The sequence below is a fragment of the Serinus canaria genome, chromosome 17 (assembly GCF_022539315.1).
Source record: "Serinus canaria isolate serCan28SL12 chromosome 17, serCan2020, whole genome shotgun sequence".
NCBI classification, from domain to species: Eukaryota; Metazoa; Chordata; class Aves; order Passeriformes; family Fringillidae; genus Serinus; species Serinus canaria.
Window position 1 is genome coordinate 7663496 of NC_066330.1, and position 18732 is coordinate 7682227.

Here is an 18732-nt window from a genome sequence, read left to right on the forward strand (position 1 = left end):
TGTCCTTGTTCCCTGGGAGCACAGCCCGACCCCCAGGCTGTCCCCTCCTGTCAGGAGCTGTGCAGAGCCCCAGGGTCCCCCCCGAGCCTCTTTTTCTCCAGGCTGGGCCCCTTTCCAGCTCCCTCAGCCTCTCCTGGGGCTCTGTTCCCTTCCCTGGACACACTCCAGCCCTTCAAGGTCTTTCTTGTCATGAGTGGCCCAGAACTGGGCTCAGCCCCCAAGGTGTAGCCTCACCAATGCCTAGCACAGAGGGACAAGGCAGGGACAAGCCCTGGCTGCCTGGCTCCTGCCTAGCACAGAGGACAAGGCAAGGACAAGCCCTGGCTGCCTGGCTCTTGCCTAGCACAGAGGGACAAGGCAGGGACAAGCCCTGGCTGCCTGGCTCTTGCCTAGCACAGAGGACAAGGCAGGGACAAGCCCTGGCTGCCTGGCTCTTGCCTAGCACAGAGGACAAGGCAGGGACAAGCCCTGGCTGCCTGGCTCTTGCTGAGCATGAAGGGACAAGGCAGGGACAAGCCCTGGCTGCCTGGCTCTTGCCTAGCACAGAGGGACAAGGCAGGGACAAGCCCTGGCTGCCTGGCTCTTGCTGAGCATGAAGGGACAAGGCAGGGACAAGCCCTGGCTGCCTGGCTCTCTCAGCCTGGCCCTGACATGAGTCAGGACAGAGGCAGGAGCAGGCAGGGGCAGCCGTGCTCCCAGTAACCTGGTTAGGGGGTGGAAGTGTTCTCCCGTAATGAGTGCAGCATCCATCCCCTAACCTTGTTTGTGTGAAGGGTGACACAAGGCAGATGACAGCTGGGCACCTGAAGGATCTAATTAAAACCTATTCGAGCCTGGGCAGGCAGAGCAAGGGGGATTGCTCATCCAGCTAGTGCTTAACAGCAGGAAAAAAGAAAAACAAGGAGTTGGCTACTGTATTTACTAAAGGGCATGGATGGGGTGGGTGGGGTTTCTTCCCTAAGTGGGGGATGTGCAGGGAGGAGCTGGGTTAGGGGACAGGGAGGGGGTGTGCAGAGTGACAGGGTTGGGCTGGGGGACAGTGGAGCAGTGGCAGCAGTGTGACAGTGCAGCTCTTCCCAGGATCACCAACATCTGTCTGCCTGCAGTGCCTGTCTGTGCACACAGGTACCTCAGCACAGGGTGTTTATCTTGCTTCCTAGGGAGAGCACATGCTTCCCCATCCATCTGCACACATCCTTTGCTGTTCCTTCCCTGCATGGACCCTCTGCTCTCTCTCTCGTGTGTCTGCATCCATTTATCTGGGTGTCAGATAAACTCCTCTCTTCATCCCTCTCTCCAATTACTTTGGATGCCCTTTCCAGCCTAGCACTTCAATTACTTTCTAAAGAACAGAGTAAAATAATGTCACATTTTCTTTCTTTCACCTGTTCGTTCCTTCCTTGTTTGTTTTTTCTTTTTTTCCCAGTTTTTTCCATCTGGAGCAGTCCCATTTTGTAAATGCCTGGAAGCAGAGAATTTTGGAGATGCAAGAGCCTCGAGGCACCTCGTTAAAGGTGCTGGAGGTGTTTAGGGAGAGCAACAAAACCCTGGACAATGCCAGCCCTGATGTCAGGCTCTATTTATACCTCCTCCTTTCAGAAAACTCCCTGGGATGGAGCTTTTCCTAGAGTTTTCTGCTCAGTGCTGCTGCCTGAGCTGTCCCTGTGCTCCTCAAAGGGCACAGATTTATTTCTAGGCAGACCCTTGCAGCACAGGCCATATCACCAGGGCCAGGCTTCCACAGGCAGCTTCTCATGGGAAGAGCAGTGTTGCCACAAGTGAGGCTGCTCCATGTGGATGAAGACCTGTGGAGGTATTTCAGCTCCCAAATGTGCCTCTTGAAAGGTCAAAAGCATTACAGAGCTTTGTTCTAGTGGCTGGTGTTTTGGGGTTCTGATTATTCCAGATGGGTGTTGTGGCTTTGCAGGGTTGGGTTGGATGTTGGCTTTGTTTGTGTGAAGGAGAGATGTTTTTGAAACTAGAAGTTTAATTCCAGATGAAAGGCAGTAGGAGAAACCACCATCAATCCATGTGGTCCAAACTAGAGCAGGGTATGGAGCGAGGGATGCCCCATCCTGTGGTGAGGGGACTGACACCAAGCACCCTGAGCTGTGGGATGAGCACAGCAGGGACACTGAGGGGTGAGACCTGGAGGGCTTTGCCAATTCTGACCACAGTTATCATTCCAGGGATTTATTGGTGTTACTAGGAGAAGTCAGGGTGGCTCCTGAGGACATCCTGCAAGTATTTTCCAGGTTTTATTTTTTCCTTGCAGATACTGCCGTTTTGCTTGCCAGTGTTCCTTAGACAAGTGAATAAAGCAGCAGTTTGCTTGCAGGAGGGCTCTTTGTGTAAATAACAAACCTGTGAGAAGGATGGAAGGGGTGTTGTTGGGAATTTGGGCATTACTTTATTCTCAGAGGGACAGAAGGGCATGGGGAGGAGTGGAGGAGTTTCATTGTACCCAGCAGCAGTGTGCAGGCACTGTGTGTATTCTGTCCACTGTCACAGAGGGACTTATGCTTGCTTCTTCAGGCAGCTCAGTCCTCCCCCAGAAGAGATCCCCACTCCAAAAGCATTCAGGGATGAACCAGCACCACTCAACACATTGGAGTTAAACCCAGGGAGGTGGAGGGCCATGCAGAGAGGCCATGGCAAAGCTGGGAGGATACACTCCCCCAGCCCATCCTGTGTTTCCCGATCCCGAGGCTCTGCACACTCCCCCGGATGCTCAGCCCCAAATCCTGGCCAGAATTCACTGAGTCTTTAGCACACATGTTCACGCTTTTTGTTCTCACATCAGGCCTTCAAGGGAGCCCTGATGAGCTCATACTGGTGCTCTGGGAAAGGTGATGTTATCGAAGACTGGTGCAGGTGTGACCTCAACGCCTTCGATGAGAACGGACTCCCGAACTGCAGCCCTCTCCCTCCGCCTGTGTACGTATCCTGTGAGCCCTCCAGGGATCACCAGCCCCTTTCCCGTGGCTCACAGCCCCCAGAAGCACCCCTTTTCCCAGGGGCTTAGCTCATGGGCACCTCCTCCTGCACCCTTGGGGCTGGGGGCTGCAGTCCAGCCCTCCTCACTGTGTGACTGATGTCTTTAGGATATCCTGGCTCTGGCTGTGGCCCTGGAAGGTTTCCTTATAGATTTTCATCACCTGATTAGCAAGGCTTGTAGAATGGGATTTCAAATGCTGAAAGAAATGGAATTACAGTGCAATTCATTGTGGCTTGTCAGAGCAAGAGCAAATCAGGAGCAAACTGATGGGGAATTAGCTGAGAAAGCAGGAAGACTGGCTCCAGCGAGCCACAAGGAGCAGAACACCTTCTTAGTGAGCCAATATCCTCAGAAGGCATTCATTTCCCATCTCGAGTCCAGCAAACATGCTGTGTGTTTGGAGCCAGACTCTCCATAGCCCTGTACTTGGTGTTGTCATCTACCCTGGAGCAGAGGGAGTGGACGCCTCTGCATTAGCACAGCCAGGAGCACAGAGCTCCTCTGCCTTCATCCCAGCCCACGTTGTTCCTGCTCTGGGCAAGAGCTCCTGCACAGCTGCCCTGCTCTGGCTCTCACCCAAGCCCCTCAGAGGTTTGTAGCTGGGTGAATTCACTCTGCTTCTCCTCCTCTCTCCCTCCCTCACCTTGGCCATGCAGACCTGACCCTTCCCTCCTGTGGACTCAGCCCTGCTGGGTTTCAAGAACCTGGATCTTCTCCTGTTTTGCTCCTGAGGTGTTGGTCCTTGCTCACCTTGCTGAAGTTCAGCAGCTCTCCCAGGCAATGAAGGCCCCTTTGAATGAGATATTTGGGGTTGCATGAGCTTGCCTTCTCCAGGAGCAGGGGCAGGCTCCCAAGGACACCCAACAGGCTGGACTCAGCTGAGCTTCAGCTTTTTGATGCTCAGGAGCCCCTGTGTGAATGCAGGCCTTTCTAGGGGTGTGCTGCTTAGAGATGTGGATTCCTCCCCAGAAAGGAGCTCATGTCTTGTTTTCTCACTGTCTGCCCCCCAGCCTGCGGCTCTCCCCCAACGTGGAGCCCTCCAGCACCGTGGTGTCCCTGGAGTGGCTGGATGTGCAGCCTGCCATCGGGACCAAGGTGTCAGACTACGTCCTGCAGCACAAGAAGGTGGATGAGTACACGGACACAGACCTTTACACAGGTGAGTGTGAGAGAGGGCAACCTCCTCGTGGTACAGAGGGCTCCTGGCCATGCTTCCTGTGCCCTGCCTGGCTGGGAGCAGCTGCTTTGGTGGAGAATAGAGCCAAGGTTTTACAGGAGGTATCACCCACTCCATTTAGGAGAGGTTTCTGGAATCTTCTGTGGACATAGGGATTTGAGGGAAAGGGGAATTACAAAAACACAGTGAGGCAGAAGGAAATTATTTGCTCTTTTTTTGGGGCAGGAGAGCTGTGAGTTGGAGTTTCTGAAGTGGGTGTTGATCTGATCAGTCTGAAATGCCATGGGGTGGTGGTTGTAGGGAGAAGGTCGTCCCTCAACAGCTCAAGGGCTTTGCTGGTCTGTTCCAGTGACCAACCTTTAAAAGGACATTTTCAGTTGGCTTGCACACCTATCAGAGGAACTCAAAACCTACAATATTTGGGGAGATCAGTTAAAGAGAACAAAATTTCTCCAGGAGAACCTGAAACTTCCCTGGGTTGGAGTTTAGTTCTGAGGCTTGTAGTGAGTGCTCTACACCATAAGAAGGCTTTGTCAGCAGCTCAGTCGATGCTCCAGGGGCTGCTGGACAAGGCAGAGGGCTGTGAAGGATGGGACTTGATTTGGGTGAGTCAATGATGGATTTCTGAAAATAGGACTTGAGACCCTGAGTGATAGCAGTGCTGCAAGGAAAGCCAGGCAGAACCTACTGCTTTTTGCTTGAGGATTTTGGATGTAGTTTTTTAAAGAAGCTCACAAAAGGTGTCAGGGGCAGCTGGGCAGTTGATGAAAGCAGAAATCTACCTGGGACAGGGCTGGTGTTGGAGTGCAGAGCCTCAGAGAACACATGCAGACTTGCATGGGCTCCCAGGACACCCTGGAAGGATGTTTAGCTGTGTTTCCCTGTTGGGAAGACAGGCTCAGGAAGATCATTTAGACCTCACATCCACAGGGAAGTTTCCCCTCTCTCTGTTCACCCCAAGCCCGTCTATTCTGCTTCTGCAGCATAGAGGCCACCATATCCAAAAATCATGTGCTGCAAGAGCTGGCCTGTGTCTGCTGGGAGAGCCACATCCCTACCTCCTGGGGGAGGTTCAGCTGTTTGTGGAGACCTCTGAAAGAAGGAGCAGGGGTCTCCACAAGCAGGAGACCTGCAGGAGGTCCCTGGCTCATACACCAGTCCCATCCCTCAGGCCCTTTCTCCTGCATCTTGCCAGCATCCCCTCCCAAAGCTGCCCAGTGTGGCCGTGGACTCTGGGTTATGTCTCTGGTTTCATGGCATGGAAGAAGGTTTGTTCTGTGTCTTGGAGGGGCACCTTGCAGGAATGGGGAAAGAAAACAAGCCACCAAAGGAGGGGCTTTGTTTTGGATGGGGATTCCAGATTGCTCACACATCAGTCAGGTGAGGCCAGACCAGGGAAACATGGGGTTTCTCCTTTGAAGTGGCTGGATCTTTGCCCGGCAGCCAGAGTAGGAAATACAGAATATTATTATTATTTTCCTTTTATGACTGCCATGTGTTTGACAGGCAATTGAATTCATTGTGGGGAGCTTCCCTCCCCTCTGCCTGCTCTTGGGACAGAATGACCCTATTAACAATTAAAGAGAAAATCCAATCCTAAATCTCTCCCTTTTTTTTTTTTATTCTGTGTTGTTTATAACCAAACAACATTCCTGCCTTCATTCCTTTCTTACCCTTCAGGCCTCCAATGCCAGATGACTTGATTCCTTTAAATACCTTGTGTAGCTTTGCAGAGGTGCTGACTGCTACAGCTCTCTACAGCCAAAAATCCTGTCCTGAATATCCCCTGACCACCACCACCCACCCATCCTGCTGCACCACAGCTTCTCCCCTCTGAGCAGCATCCACAAAAACCAATAACTCAGCCTCAGAGGGGGAATCTTTGGGAGGGGAGTGTGGGAAATGAAATTTGGATGGCTTCTAATGCATATGGGCAGATCTTCCTTCCCCATCAGTCTCCCAGCTGCTGGCAGGGAGGAGCAGGTTGTTCCCATTGCTGGGAGGCACATCACAGGTATTTTGCAGAGGGGGCCAACTCTGGGCTGGGAGGATCTGGCAAGGTTGTAGGCCTCTTGAGGATGCTGCCACTCATCCCTTGGAAATCTTGAGTTTAAATGAGTGGGTTATTTGTACTTGGATAGTGGTTTTGTTTGCTTTATTGCAGTTGTAGATATTTCTTATTGTGATTCCTGGTACTGACAGGGGCTAGAGCTCTGCCAACCTGTTCTTCATTCCCGTGGCAAAGTAGGTGGTACCTGGTCCCAGCCTCACCTGCCTTCTGCCTTCCTCCTGCCCCTCAAAAGCCTCCAGTCTCTCACCCTTGCAAAACTCCTTGGCCTCCGCCTTGTTCTGCAACTGGAAGATGTAACCATTCCCTTGAGCCAGAAAACATTTGTTCCTCTTCCTCTTGGAGCAGAGTCAGGAGGGAGTTTTGAGACTGGTCTGATGTGGGTCCCCTCTGCTCCCTGCTGGGCTCCACACGAGGCAGGGATGCTGCAGGACAGGGCCAAGGCAGCCAGGAGCCTGCGTGGCTCGGTTGCCCTCAGCTGTATGAGGTTTTTTAAGAGGCTTGTTACTGGTGCTTAGAAAAACACAGCCCTTGGCCCATCTGAGGCAGAGAGGAGGTGAACTTGTGTGTGAAACAAACCACGCTTTCAACACCAGCGCGTGGGGAGCGAGCGGCTCCGCGCTCGGGAGCCAGCCGGGAAGGCGGAGAGCAATTACATCCCAAACTGTTTATTAAAACTTGTGGAAATTACTCATAACTCCATGTGTGCGATGGCTTTGTAGTTGAGTGATGCTCTTTGTTTGAACGTGGGGCTCTTGCAGAGGGTGTGAGGCACACATGTGTGTGTGTGTGTGTGTGTGTGTGTGTGTGTGTGCAGCCAGCCTGCCAGCGCATTATGTCATGGACCAAGCAGGCGCTGCACTTGAGAGAGGGAGAGGGAGAAATGTGTTTTACAGGGTGAGGTACAAACTGAAATGGCTGTGAACATCTGGAACTGATATTAGGCTTGGAAAATGTTTTCTGTCACTCCAACACTCCTCTGGAGGAAGGTTTCTGAAGTTAAGAAGCTCCAAAGGGGATGAGGGGGAGGGATGAGGGGATAACATGGCTGTGATGCAAAGTGCTTTTCATGTCTCCATTCTCTATGCTGAGCCGTGTCCCTGCATGTGCCAGACTTGGCACCCAGGCTGTCACCACTTCTCGTGGTTGTGGCCCTGGCTTAGGAAGTCCCCTGGACCAGCTGAGCCCCCCTTACCTGAGCATGGGGAGTGCAGCATCTTCCAGCCTGTGCTGGAAGACAGAAGGATCCTTGCCCTGGTTTTAGGGTTGGGAGCTGGGGAGCTAAGCTGGGAGGCCTTGTCTGAAAGCTGATGGGTGAAATCCTCAGGAGGGAACAGGCAGACCTATGCCTGGTTTAACACCACCTGGACCTTCTCTGGTGCCCACCTGGGAGGTCAGACCCACCTGCATCTGATGAGGCTGCTGTGAGTTTGTGTAATGCAAGGTTTAGAAGTAAAAAAGTGCTTTGAATGTGTTTTTAGAACATTTTGGGGGATGGTTGGGGGAGGAGGAAGGGCTGGGCTTGGCTGTGTGATGGATTGGGGTTTGTGGATTGGGCTGTGTTGCTCCTGGGGTGGTGGCTATGTTGCTGCTGGGATGTTCTCAGTCCCTTTCTCAAAGTTCTCTCCCTGGTTCAGTTTTCTTCCCCTTGTGCCCACATCTCTGATGCTGCTGGGTCTCTGAACACCCATCTCTGGGGGCTTAGGGGGGCTGCCATGTGCCTGCTCAGGGCACAGTGAGGAGTCTGGGGAGGGGGTGGTTTGAGGGTATCTCAAAGAACTTTGCTGGTGATAAGTCAGACCTTGCACAGTCTGACAAAGGAATGGACTCTCCCTTAATCTGCAAATGGAGGGCACAAAACAAGACAAAGAGATAAAATTCCTTCCCTGAGGTCACAAGAGCTGTGAATTAATCTCAGCATGGGGCAGTGCTCACCTGTGAGGGCAGAGACAGGTGCAGGTCCTGGATCCCCCAGCTTTGTGCCCTGTCCTGTGGTCACTCCTCCATGGACTCTCAGGCCCTGAGCCAATCTGCATGTCCCAGTCTTTCACCACCACTGGAGTGAGCAGCCCTGGACATGTGCACAGCACAGGCAGGAGCTGTGTCCTTGAGCATGAATTCCTGCCTGTGCTTCAGTATCAAAGTGGGTTCAGCTGGGGAGATGCAGAGAAACAAACATCACTTGCTGTCCCCGTGGTTGAGGGTGACAGCGAGTGTGAATGAGGTGTTGTCCCAATGCACTGCTGGCTCTGTGCTGCTGGTGGCAAATCACAGAAGGAATAGGAGGCTCTGCTCCTCTCCCAGCCCTTTGTCTTCTGTCCTGCTCTTTGCTGGCTCCCACACTGTGGTTTTGCCCCTTTTCTGTGGTACTTCACAGCTCGGTGTGTGCTGACAGCTGAATCGGGGTAGCTGGGGACATTGTGGGGTTTGGCTGAGCAAAGTAGACAACAAACAGGTAAACAGCTCACCTGCCTCTGGTTTGGGATGCCATGTCCAAGGAGGACAGGTGAGATCTCAGCAGAGACTCCCAGGCTTTAACTCAGAGGATGTCAAGGGATCCTGGCTGCTCTGGAGTCTTTTTGCCAGGGCAGTGACCACGTTCATAAGAAGAAGCCCTCATCCAGAACAGCTTGTAATCCTCAAAGAAAGAAGAACAGGAGCACAGCCTGCTGAGTGTGAGCTTGTTGGAGAGCTCAGAGCAGGAGAATGCAGAGTCTGGCAGCTGGCTCAGAGCCTTCTGTTGCTCTGGGGCCCTCGAGACACAGGACTGTGGTGTGGAGCAGAACCAGCAGGTAACCTGGGAAGGTGTCTGGACACCAGACAGGGCAGGAAGATGTGCAGGAGCGGAGAGAATGGTTCTATAAAACCCGTGCACATCACCATGCTGGCATTCCAGACTGCTCTGGAGCAGAGCTGCTCTGCAGAGGAGCCTGTGCTCAGCATCATGTCTATAAAAGAAAGAGGTCAGCTCAGAAGGCTGAGTGCTTTGTACACTTGCAAGTTGTGCTCTGAATTGAGGCTCAGGAGTGTCTTATTTATAAATAACTTCACAGTTGTGACATGTCTGGATGGCTGGGGATGTATGGATATAGCTATGGCAACCAGCTCTTCCAGACACCCTCTTGTGTGCGAGCTGTACTGCTACTGCTCTGTGAAAGCCTGGGCTAGGCTGGGAGGAGAGGAGGAAAGGCTGTCTGGCCAGAGCAAATCCTGTTCCTGTCAGAAAGGAGTCAGTGAAATCTCCATGCAACCACGTTGCACTCCCATTATAAGCCTTACAGTCATCTTCAAGAGTGCTGACTGACAAACTGGCCAGCACAAAGAGCAGCAGGAGGAGTTGACACTGCCCTTAGGAAGCTGTAGGAGCCTGAGGTCCAGCCAGGAGCTGGATAAATGCATGAACATTGCCCCTGCCTTTTCTGCAGCTAACACATGGGTAAGGTTGTTTTCAACACCCAGAGTGCCCTTCTGGAGTGCTGAATCCACTTCACTTGTTAGCAGAAGGAAAGATGATTCAAAAAGAAGCCTTTGAAGTGAAGGTCAGGTTTTTGGAAGCTGCTTCCTGGGATGTGTTGTGTAATAGAAACAAGCAAGTGCTTAATTTTGGCCATTGCCCTCGCTGTGAAGCTCAGATTTCTCTCTCCCTGGGACAGCTATAGTTATTTCCACCTACCAGTGTCATTTTTGTATCCTGGAAAGCAGAAGGGAGGTGGAGGGTTCTCAACTCTCTATTAGGGTTGAGTCAGTTGCTGAAAAATTTCATTAATTCACATTTCCATATGGTTGTTCCAGGGTTTTTTATTTTTATCTGCCCAGACACCTTTTGGCCAGAACTGGGCATTATCTTTGCTTTCTCCCAAATCACTTTATAGGTGGAGACCTGGGACCGTCTGCCCTTTTCCTGCTGTCTGCAGAGGATGGAGCAGCCTGGCTGGTGCCACGAGTGTGTCATGCACTTCAGGAGCAAACTTGTGTTTGCCAAGGGCTTTGTGCTGTCTGCTCAGAGCTGCCTCTCCCTCAAGCACAGCTGTAGATGCTGCCTTCTAGCTAAGAAGCCTCTGAACTTCTTACATGGCAGTTAATGAGGCCAGTCATGGAGTTTTTTTACTAGTCTGTAATTTTATCCACTAGGATTAAGTTTCTCCTGATCTGGAAAAGTCAAGGCCACAAATCCATCTTGTCAGAAAGCATCAAAAGCCAAGGCTGCTAACACAGCCAGACGGATAACAGCATGTGAGTGCAGAGCAGTGGAACTTTTTCATAGGAGCCTTTATTGACTAGACAGGCTTTTTTAATCAATAAACTGTGGCTGGAATTTGGAGGGAAGCTCAGTCTGTGTTTGCAAAGCCGGTGCTTGGCAATGCAGCCCTGAGCTATGTGGAAAATACAGGCTCTGGGGCATCTGTGGATGCAACACAAGCTTCTCTGGGAGGAAACTTGGGCATTCTCAGTGAGCAAAGAATCTGGGTCTTCCCTTTGGATGGGCTCTCTATGACGCCCTGACTGAGATCCTCTGTCAGGGTAGGATCTTCCTGGAGATTTTGCACATTGCTCTCGTTCTAGCCAGAGCCTGGGGTGATATCCTGAATGGATGGGGAATCTGCTTTCCAGTCCTCTGGCTGCAGTTGAGGTTTCCCATGCATTCAGTGTTGTCAGGTGGCTGAAACACAATCCAAAAAGTCAGGCAGGGTCCCCCCACGCTTCTCTGGAAGGAAATAAGGATAGAAAAGGGATCCAAAGAGGCACAAAGAGTGCCTTGGGACAGCCTGTTCTGTTTGAAACCTCTCAGCCCCAGCGCAGGAGGTGCTTTGGGGATGTTGCAGTTGTCCTGTGCTGTGATCATGTCTGGTGCCTGCTCTGTCCTGCCAGCATCAGCTCTGCCCTAACCTTCACCATTCCTCAGGCACATCCCTGCTCAATGGCACATGGTGGCACCAGCCCTTCCCCTCTGCCTCTGCCAGGCTGGGCTGGGCACACTGTGTGTCCTGAGAACCATCATCCTCTGCTCCCTAAAATGATGGGGCCTCCTCTTGTTGGGCAGTGGCACAAGGTGGGGTCTGTCATCTATTCCCCTTGTTGTTCCAGTGTGAGGGAAGTTCAATAAAAATGAAGAGGGATTAAACCTGAGTCAGGGGATTTACCAATTAAAATATCTGCTCCTCCTGCAGGTTTCATGTGATACAAAAGAGACCCTCCCCATCTCCCCTGTGACCCCTTCCCAGTTTGTTCAGCTTGCCAGGGATTGAGATCTGGCTCTTAGAAGTAGGGGGGCAGCTGGGTCTAGGTTACATTTTGTGCTGTTTAGATAGGATAAACCTTTCCTCCCTGTAATTGGGTGATTGGGCTTGTGAGGTTTCCCAGATATTAATCTGGAGACCCTAGAGGGGGTCAGATTAGGTTATGGAGACATAATAGGAAATACTGCTCTGGCTAGTTTGGGTTATGGGGGATAGGGTGGATTCTCTGCAGCATTCCCCTGTTGGGTTCCCTCTAATGGGGCCTGCATGGTGGGGTCAAGGAACAGTCTTATCTCAGCATCAGGTTGACTTGGGCTTTGCTGGGAGCCACTCTCTGTGAACTCTTCCCACCCCTGTAATCCTGCTCTTCCAGAGGACAGGACCATGACCCCTCCTTTGGAGAAGGGAGGGGTGGGTGGTGCTGACCTGCTGCTGCTGGGGCTCGTTGGCAGGGGAGAGGGAGTCTTTTTTCAAACAGGTTTTGTGTCCCCAGGATTCTTGGGATAGAAGAACCTTTGTGCCCTGAAGTGCCATTGTTTGGACCAAGTAAAGATGTTCCTCTTTGCTCCCCCATGTAGTGCCAGTAGTGGGGAAGGGGTTGATGCAGCCCAGAGGGGATAATTTAATGAGCATTTAAGTGCTTGTGTCCCTCTGTCCCACGTGAGAGATGTATTTGAGGAAGGGTGTCATGTTGATCTAGTCAGAGCCAGTGAGATGAGCTTGTCCCTGTGGCTAAATAAGTGTTTTGGAGCTGTACTGGTGGGAAACCCTGCACTGAAGCAGCATCCTGAAGTGTCCTGGAGAAGGGAGACCCACCACATTTGTGCTGTGTTGGTTATGTGGGTTAAAACCCCCTCCCATTACTGCTGTGTTCTCCTCCTGTGTATGGGAGCAGGACACAAGTTCTGCAGAGACAAGGCTGACTCCAGGCACCAGTCTGCAACACTCCTTCCAGCCCTCATTTCTTTTTATTAACAGTGAGATGACAGATAGGGGATGGTCATTAATTTAATAAAGGATGTTTCTGATCATGACTGCAGAAGCAAGATCCTGAGGTTTTCCATGGTGGTCTGATGACTCACCCTGATGAAATAGGGTGAGGCTGGGATAGGAAATACCTCACTGGAGCTTGGAGAATGGCAATGGCTCTTCCCACAGAGCATCCAGGCTTCTACAGTCATTCTGCCATCCTTGGCTGGGCTGTCCTAGCACCTTCCCAGCATGATGATTATCCCCACTGGGAAGAGCTGGATTTCAGCTCCAGAGATACCCAGTGCAGCTGGGTGAGGCTCACTTCCAGTTTCCCTGCTGCCTGCCCTGAACACCTGCCTGGGGTGATGGTGGAGTCAGGGAATGTTGAGGTGTGGCTGGGGGACCCCATTCCCCACCAGCCCCTTCATGGCACACTCAGGAGGGCAGTGCAGGCTGGGCTGTGAGAGCAGAGCTTGTACAGTAAAACAGATAATACCTGGCTTTCCTTTATCCTGTTCTGTCATCTCTGGAAGTCAATAAATCTCACCAACTCCATTGTTCAGATTAGGGAATTGGAGCCAAAAAGCATGTGTGGACTCTAAATCCAGAAGAGCCAGTTAAGAGCAAGGGCTCACAATTCATGTACAATTAACAGTTACTGTGCTGGCTGCCCTCAAGCCCCAGAAGTTCAACTCTTTGGCTGCAGGTTTTTTCAGATCTCAGTTCCTGTAGAAAGCTTTGGAGTTGTTCTGGTAGATGGAGAGTGTCAAACCCAGGTGGATATGTCCATCCTGCTGGGACACAGAGAGCAGGAGGGATAGCTGCCCCCAGCACCAAGGAAACCACCCTGTCTGCCCCACCCTGATGCTGAGCCTTTATGAGCAGGACGTGGCCACCCCATCTGCCTGCCCTGGGGTGTGCCAAACCCTCTGGGGACAATGTGTAGTGGCTGCAGGGACTGCTCCTCCTCAGCATCCTGACTTGATTGTGGGTCTTCCCACAGCCTTGTAGCTGTTGGATACCCCCAGGAGGGTGGGATGGTGTCTGTAAGCACAACCCCATCTCAGCATCCTCCCCTCTGGGGATAAAGGCATGAGCCCATTGTCCCCTTTTTGAAATTAAGGGACTTTCTTTGATATCTCCCAGACCTTTTACAGTCCTCACAGAGGAGCTCAGAGGAGCTGCAGTAGGTGCTTAAAATTGGGTGCTGCAGCCCTCAGACCTCAGGAGTGGCTGTCATTCCCTTCCCAGGGAAGCTGGGAGGATTTTTAATGCTGGCTCTGCCTGGCTCCAGCTCCCAGCCTCCCTGCTCCCTCCTGTCCCCAGAGCAGGCAAGGCACGTCAGGGCTTCATGGGAACTGGAGAGAGGAGTGCACGAGCCAGAGAGATGTCCTGTGACAGGGGAGGGGACACTGGAAAGCCACCAGTTTGCTGGGATAATGCCAGGGGTGGGTGGCTGGACAGGCACTGCAGCTGTGTGAGTGTCGGCTGCTCGGCATCTGCTGCGTCCTCCAGCTGCAAACAGCTGGAGTGTCCATGCACTGCACTGGGACCAGCCCCACTCTGGGTCAGCCAGCTCCCCTTGACTCTCAGCCCTGGGCTCCTAGTGTGTGCTCTGCCCACAGAACTGAGATCTGAAAATAAACTGCAGCCAAAGTGTGAACTTCTGGGGCTTGAGAGCAGCCAGCACAGAAACTGTTTGCAGTGCACAAATGTAGAGTGCTGGCTCTTTACTGGCTCTTCTGGATTTAGAGTCCACACATGATTTTTGGCCATTACTGCTGAGTGCCTCAGTTTCCCCGTCTGAACAGTGGAGCTGGTGAGATTTATCAGTTTTCCTTCTCTGAATGGTCAGTGGAGGGCACACAGTGCTGTGGGTGCAAAAGCTGGGCTGCAGGGTCGGGATGGGAAATGCCTTCTTCCCTACCCCTGTGCTCATCCTCAAGCACATTCCTTTTATCTGCTAATAAATATCAGTCATAAAACAATCCAGATCTATCCATAATCCTGTTAGAGCCTTTGACTCTTGCTCCTGTGACTTCCAGCAGCTCTAATTATGGATACTCACGCCAGTGATTAATGACTTGGTTCATCCTCAGTGGCACCAATTTTACATGTGCAGCCTGATTCCCCCCCCCCCCCACAATGATTTGTGCAAGAGGAAAATAATCCCTGTTAAAAATCAGCAGCACAGAAATGTGGTGTTGGCATTGTGCCTCCATCTGGCCCTTCTGCATCCTGTCCATCTCTTCACTCATCTCCCCCCCTCTTTTATCTCCAAGAGAACAACCCTAATTGCCTCACACTCTAATTTTGCTGCACTGTACCCCATAAATCACTTGGGCACGTGGAGCATTTTCCTGCTCCTTAACAAAAGGAGTGGGATTTTCTCCTCTGCTCTATGTCTTACAGGTGACTAATTGCATCAAGGCACCTTTGAAGCAATGACTTCATCAATTGCTCATCCTGCAGACACATTGCTGGGTTTGTATGCCTGATCAGAATCCTGCATTTATTAGGATTAATTTATTCTCCAATCATTTTTCATCCACCACAAGGACAGGAAAGTTGAGTGATGTTACTTGCTCAGCTACGTAAGCACGATTTCTTGCCTCATTACTGAGCCTGAGATATTTTTGCTGCACACTGAAACTTCTCCAAATGAAAATGAGAAATGTTACGTCTCGGAGAGAAGTGCTCCCAGAACACTAGAGAAATCAAGTTATTTCAGGTGCCTACAACTTGGCTATTGGTCTTCATCATCTTTTCTAATTTTGCCCCCCACATTTGTAATGGGGCATGTCTGTGTGAGCAGTAGCACTTCTTGGGCTTCAGACAGAGAGAACCAGGGGGGGGCAAGAGGATGCTTCTCCCAACTTGAGACCATCCAAAATGAGGGGTTCTTGCTGTCCTGGGGAAACAGAGAGCTGAGGTTGTTCAGCCTGGAGAGGAGAAAGTTCCAGGGCCCTTCCTGTACCTAAAGGGGCTCCAAGAGAGCTGGAGAGGGACTTTGGACATGGGCTGGGAATAACTGGACAAAGGGGAATGGCTTCAAACTGACAGAGGTCAGGGTTAGAAGGAATATTGGGAAGAAATTCTTGACTATGTGGGTGGGCAGGCCCTGGCACAGGGTGCCCAGAGAAGCTGTGGCTGCCCCTGGATCCCTGGAAGTGCCCAAGGCCAGGCTGGACAGTGCTTGGAGCAGCCTGGGATAATGGAAATTGTCCCTGCTCGTGGCAGGGGATTGGAACAAGGTGGCTTTTAATGTCCTTTCCAACAGAAACCATTCCATGATTCTATAATTCTGTAGGTTAGCAGATCCTTCTGAGGCTGCAGGAAACACTCTGGATGTCGGGCTGAGTGTAGGGTGTGGCAGGGCTGGCAGTATGGAGAGGGATGCAGCAGACACAGGCTGAGCATCTCCAGGGAGGAGGATCTGTAACTGCTGGGGACAAACAACAGTAAACACGTGCAAATTCACACTTTTCTTAAAGGCTGTGGTCAAGCTTTTGTGGGAGTGGTGGCTGATAATGACTGCCAGAAGACCTTGACTCAGCAGCTAACCTCCCACCCCCACAAAGGCTCCTCTTTTGGAAAGAAATGAGCTTGTTTACATCCAGGCAGGAATTTTGCCTCTGCTACTTCCAGCCTGGTGTTCATGAGTTCTGAGGGGTGCATTTTACACCATAGGTTATGGACCAAACGGGGTTGTTTTGAAGCAAAACTGGGTTTAGAACTGTTTTGGAGCAGATGTGGCAATGCTGGGGAGCCTCACCGGGATGACATGCAGAGCCAGGATGAGGAGGTGCAGGAGAGAGAAGCTCTAGGAGCAGATGAGTTTCTTCTGTTGTACTGGGAGAAGTGCACCATGGCACCAGGGGCTGGGAAAGGGCTTGTGCAGTTCTCGGGAGTTGGATTTGACAAGAGACCAGGGAAAAACAGGTGATGGCTTTGGAGAGCCTGGAGAGGGGACCTGGGAAACACACCAAAGCCTGGCACTCTACTGGGCCATGCTTATTTTATTTTGCCACAGCAAGCTGGTGAGGTATCAGCTCTTCTGATGGCATATCTGCTCTCCTGTGGGATGTCCAGCCTCAGTCCACATCACGTGTAATGGGACTGGCTGTAGAGCCCTGGTCCCCAGCTGGCACCAAGCTCTACAACCCCACTCTCCCTCTGGCCCCCTGGTGGGGCTTGGAATGGGGGGGATTAAGAGGGGTCGGGGTGGACAAAGAGGGGGAGAAGAAACGTCTCAAGGAGCAGGATCAGCTGGTAACTGTGGGTGTTTGCCTACAGAGGGGGCTCCTGCACTGCCCAAGGCCATCCGGGCTGGGAAGGCAGCAGAAGGGATGCAGCGGCTGCCAGCTGACCTTTCTCAAACAGTTCATGGGTTTCCAGAGCAGCCGAGGTGTCAGGGGTGTAGAGCAGTCACAGCTTCCCAGTCGCTGGAGGAGGAAGGCAGGGGGCACTCGAAAGGGGAGGAAAAGGCTCCGTCCTGGAAGGGTGGAAACCTCCCAAGCCATTAACTGTTTCTCCACAGAGAGCTGTGCAAAGCAAACGAGGGGCTGCTTTCCTCCTGCACCAGCTCACCCACTCCCATCCTTTCTGGCCTCCTCTCTTTGGCCCCTGCCTCACTTTCCCTTCCTTTACAAAAGGGAAGGGCCTGGGATAGTGAGGATTTGGGTGTAGAATCAGCTCAAGCCCAGCAGCCCTGCCCAGAGCAGCATGCTGGGGAGCAAATTCTGCAGAGCCCCAGCCTTGTGTCTGTGTGCAGAACCCTCTGCTTTGACCAACTCTCTGCAATCACACTTAATTAGCAGGCAGGGACCCACAGAAAAACCTCTCCCAGCCCTTTGCGGGGTGCTCTGTGCTGTCAGATCTGCCTGAAAGCACATTTGTCTCAGGCCAGGGAAGGAGCCGTGGCAGCCTAAAACTGAGACACTTCCCCTCACAGATGACAAAGCTCAGGAGTAAATTAGCAGGCAGAGGCTGTGAAAGGAAATGTTTCCTTAAACGTTTCCATAAAAGCTAATTGGCCTGTAAGAGCAGCATACCTGTGGGCCGCTGCCTCCCGGGGTTCAGGGCTTGGGGAATCTATTCCTGGCTTGACTAATAATTTTCAGTGTGACTTTGAGCAGGTCATTTCAGTTCTTTGTGCCTTGGTTTCCCTCTCTCTGAAATGAGGAGAATACTCCCTTCCAGAGCACTGATAAGGTTTAAGTACTAAAATTTTATTGCTCTGTTGAAGATCCTTGGCAAAGGGATATTACGCAGATAGAAGGTTAATGATGATGATAGGGAGAGAATAAAAGAAGAAATTGCTGTTTTATTTTTATTTTGTTCTTTAAATGATGTTTAATAGCCAGTTTTCGATTGAGGAATAAAACCCAGTCCCCTGTGACCACCAAATTATCTTGCAAATGCTGGTTTTTGCATGTTCTTAAAGCTTGCAGAGAGAATGAGGAGCCATACCCCTTCTCTCTGCTTGTAGGAGCAATCAGCAAGAGATTGCCTTTTCACAATTAGGGAGCTTGTCTGGATTCCTGGATAATTGAGGGAGCTTCCCAAGAGTCCTCCATGGTGTCATGGGTCTGATAGGGGTTGGTGGTCCCATTGGGGCAGCTCCTTCCCCATGGCCTGAGTGGTGGAGGTGCCTGCCTGAGGTTATTGAGTAGGTCAGGGAAGCCAGGCTCGCAGGACTTTACCTCTGCCAGAGGGAATTAAAGGCTGAACCAATCCATTACCCCCACAAATTCACCCCACAGCTTTCCAGAATAATTTCTGGGTGAGCACATCCCACCACTGTGATGAGCCAAAGAGCCAAGGCACCCACTGCTCTGTGAGTGTTTGCAGTGATGCTGAGGGCTGGCAGGGATCCCTGCAGGGTGGGTGCCCACCAGTCCTCCACTGACCCCACAGCCCTGCCCTCAGTGGCCTGCCTGGCAGCTCCACTAGCCACCCCAGTTTGTCATCCTCAGCACAGCCACCGTAGGCTGGAAATGTCAACCACAGCGGAACCGGCGCAGTCTGCGGCCGGGACGCTGCTTATTTATTCCTTTTTTCATTTGTTTCTTTCACAAACATCAGCTATGTCAAGAATGGCATGTTTGGCACCCCAGACTGTTACAAAACTCAAGGTCAAATTCATGGTATGATTGTGGCTGGGGAAAAGGACAATATAGATGTGCTGGTCCCTGGTGGGTGAAGTGTGGGGGCTGGAGGGTGCTGCCTCCTCTTTTTCCACTGGTTTTGTGCATGAGGATTTCCTGTCCTGTCCAGA

The 18732-nt window shown here is 51.7% G+C and overlaps 1 protein-coding gene across 1 annotated transcript in view; it reads left to right on the forward strand.

Moving 5' to 3' along the window:
- ASTN2 (astrotactin 2) overlaps positions 1 to 18732 on the forward strand; it is a 299849-nt gene that overhangs the window by 214964 nt on the left and 66153 nt on the right. Inside the window, exons 18-19 of the mRNA XM_030231263.2 lie at positions 2804 to 2937; positions 4009 to 4157. Of these exons, the coding sequence (XP_030087123.1) occupies positions 2804 to 2937; positions 4009 to 4157 (283 nt within the window). The remainder of the gene's footprint in view (positions 1 to 2803; positions 2938 to 4008; positions 4158 to 18732) is intronic.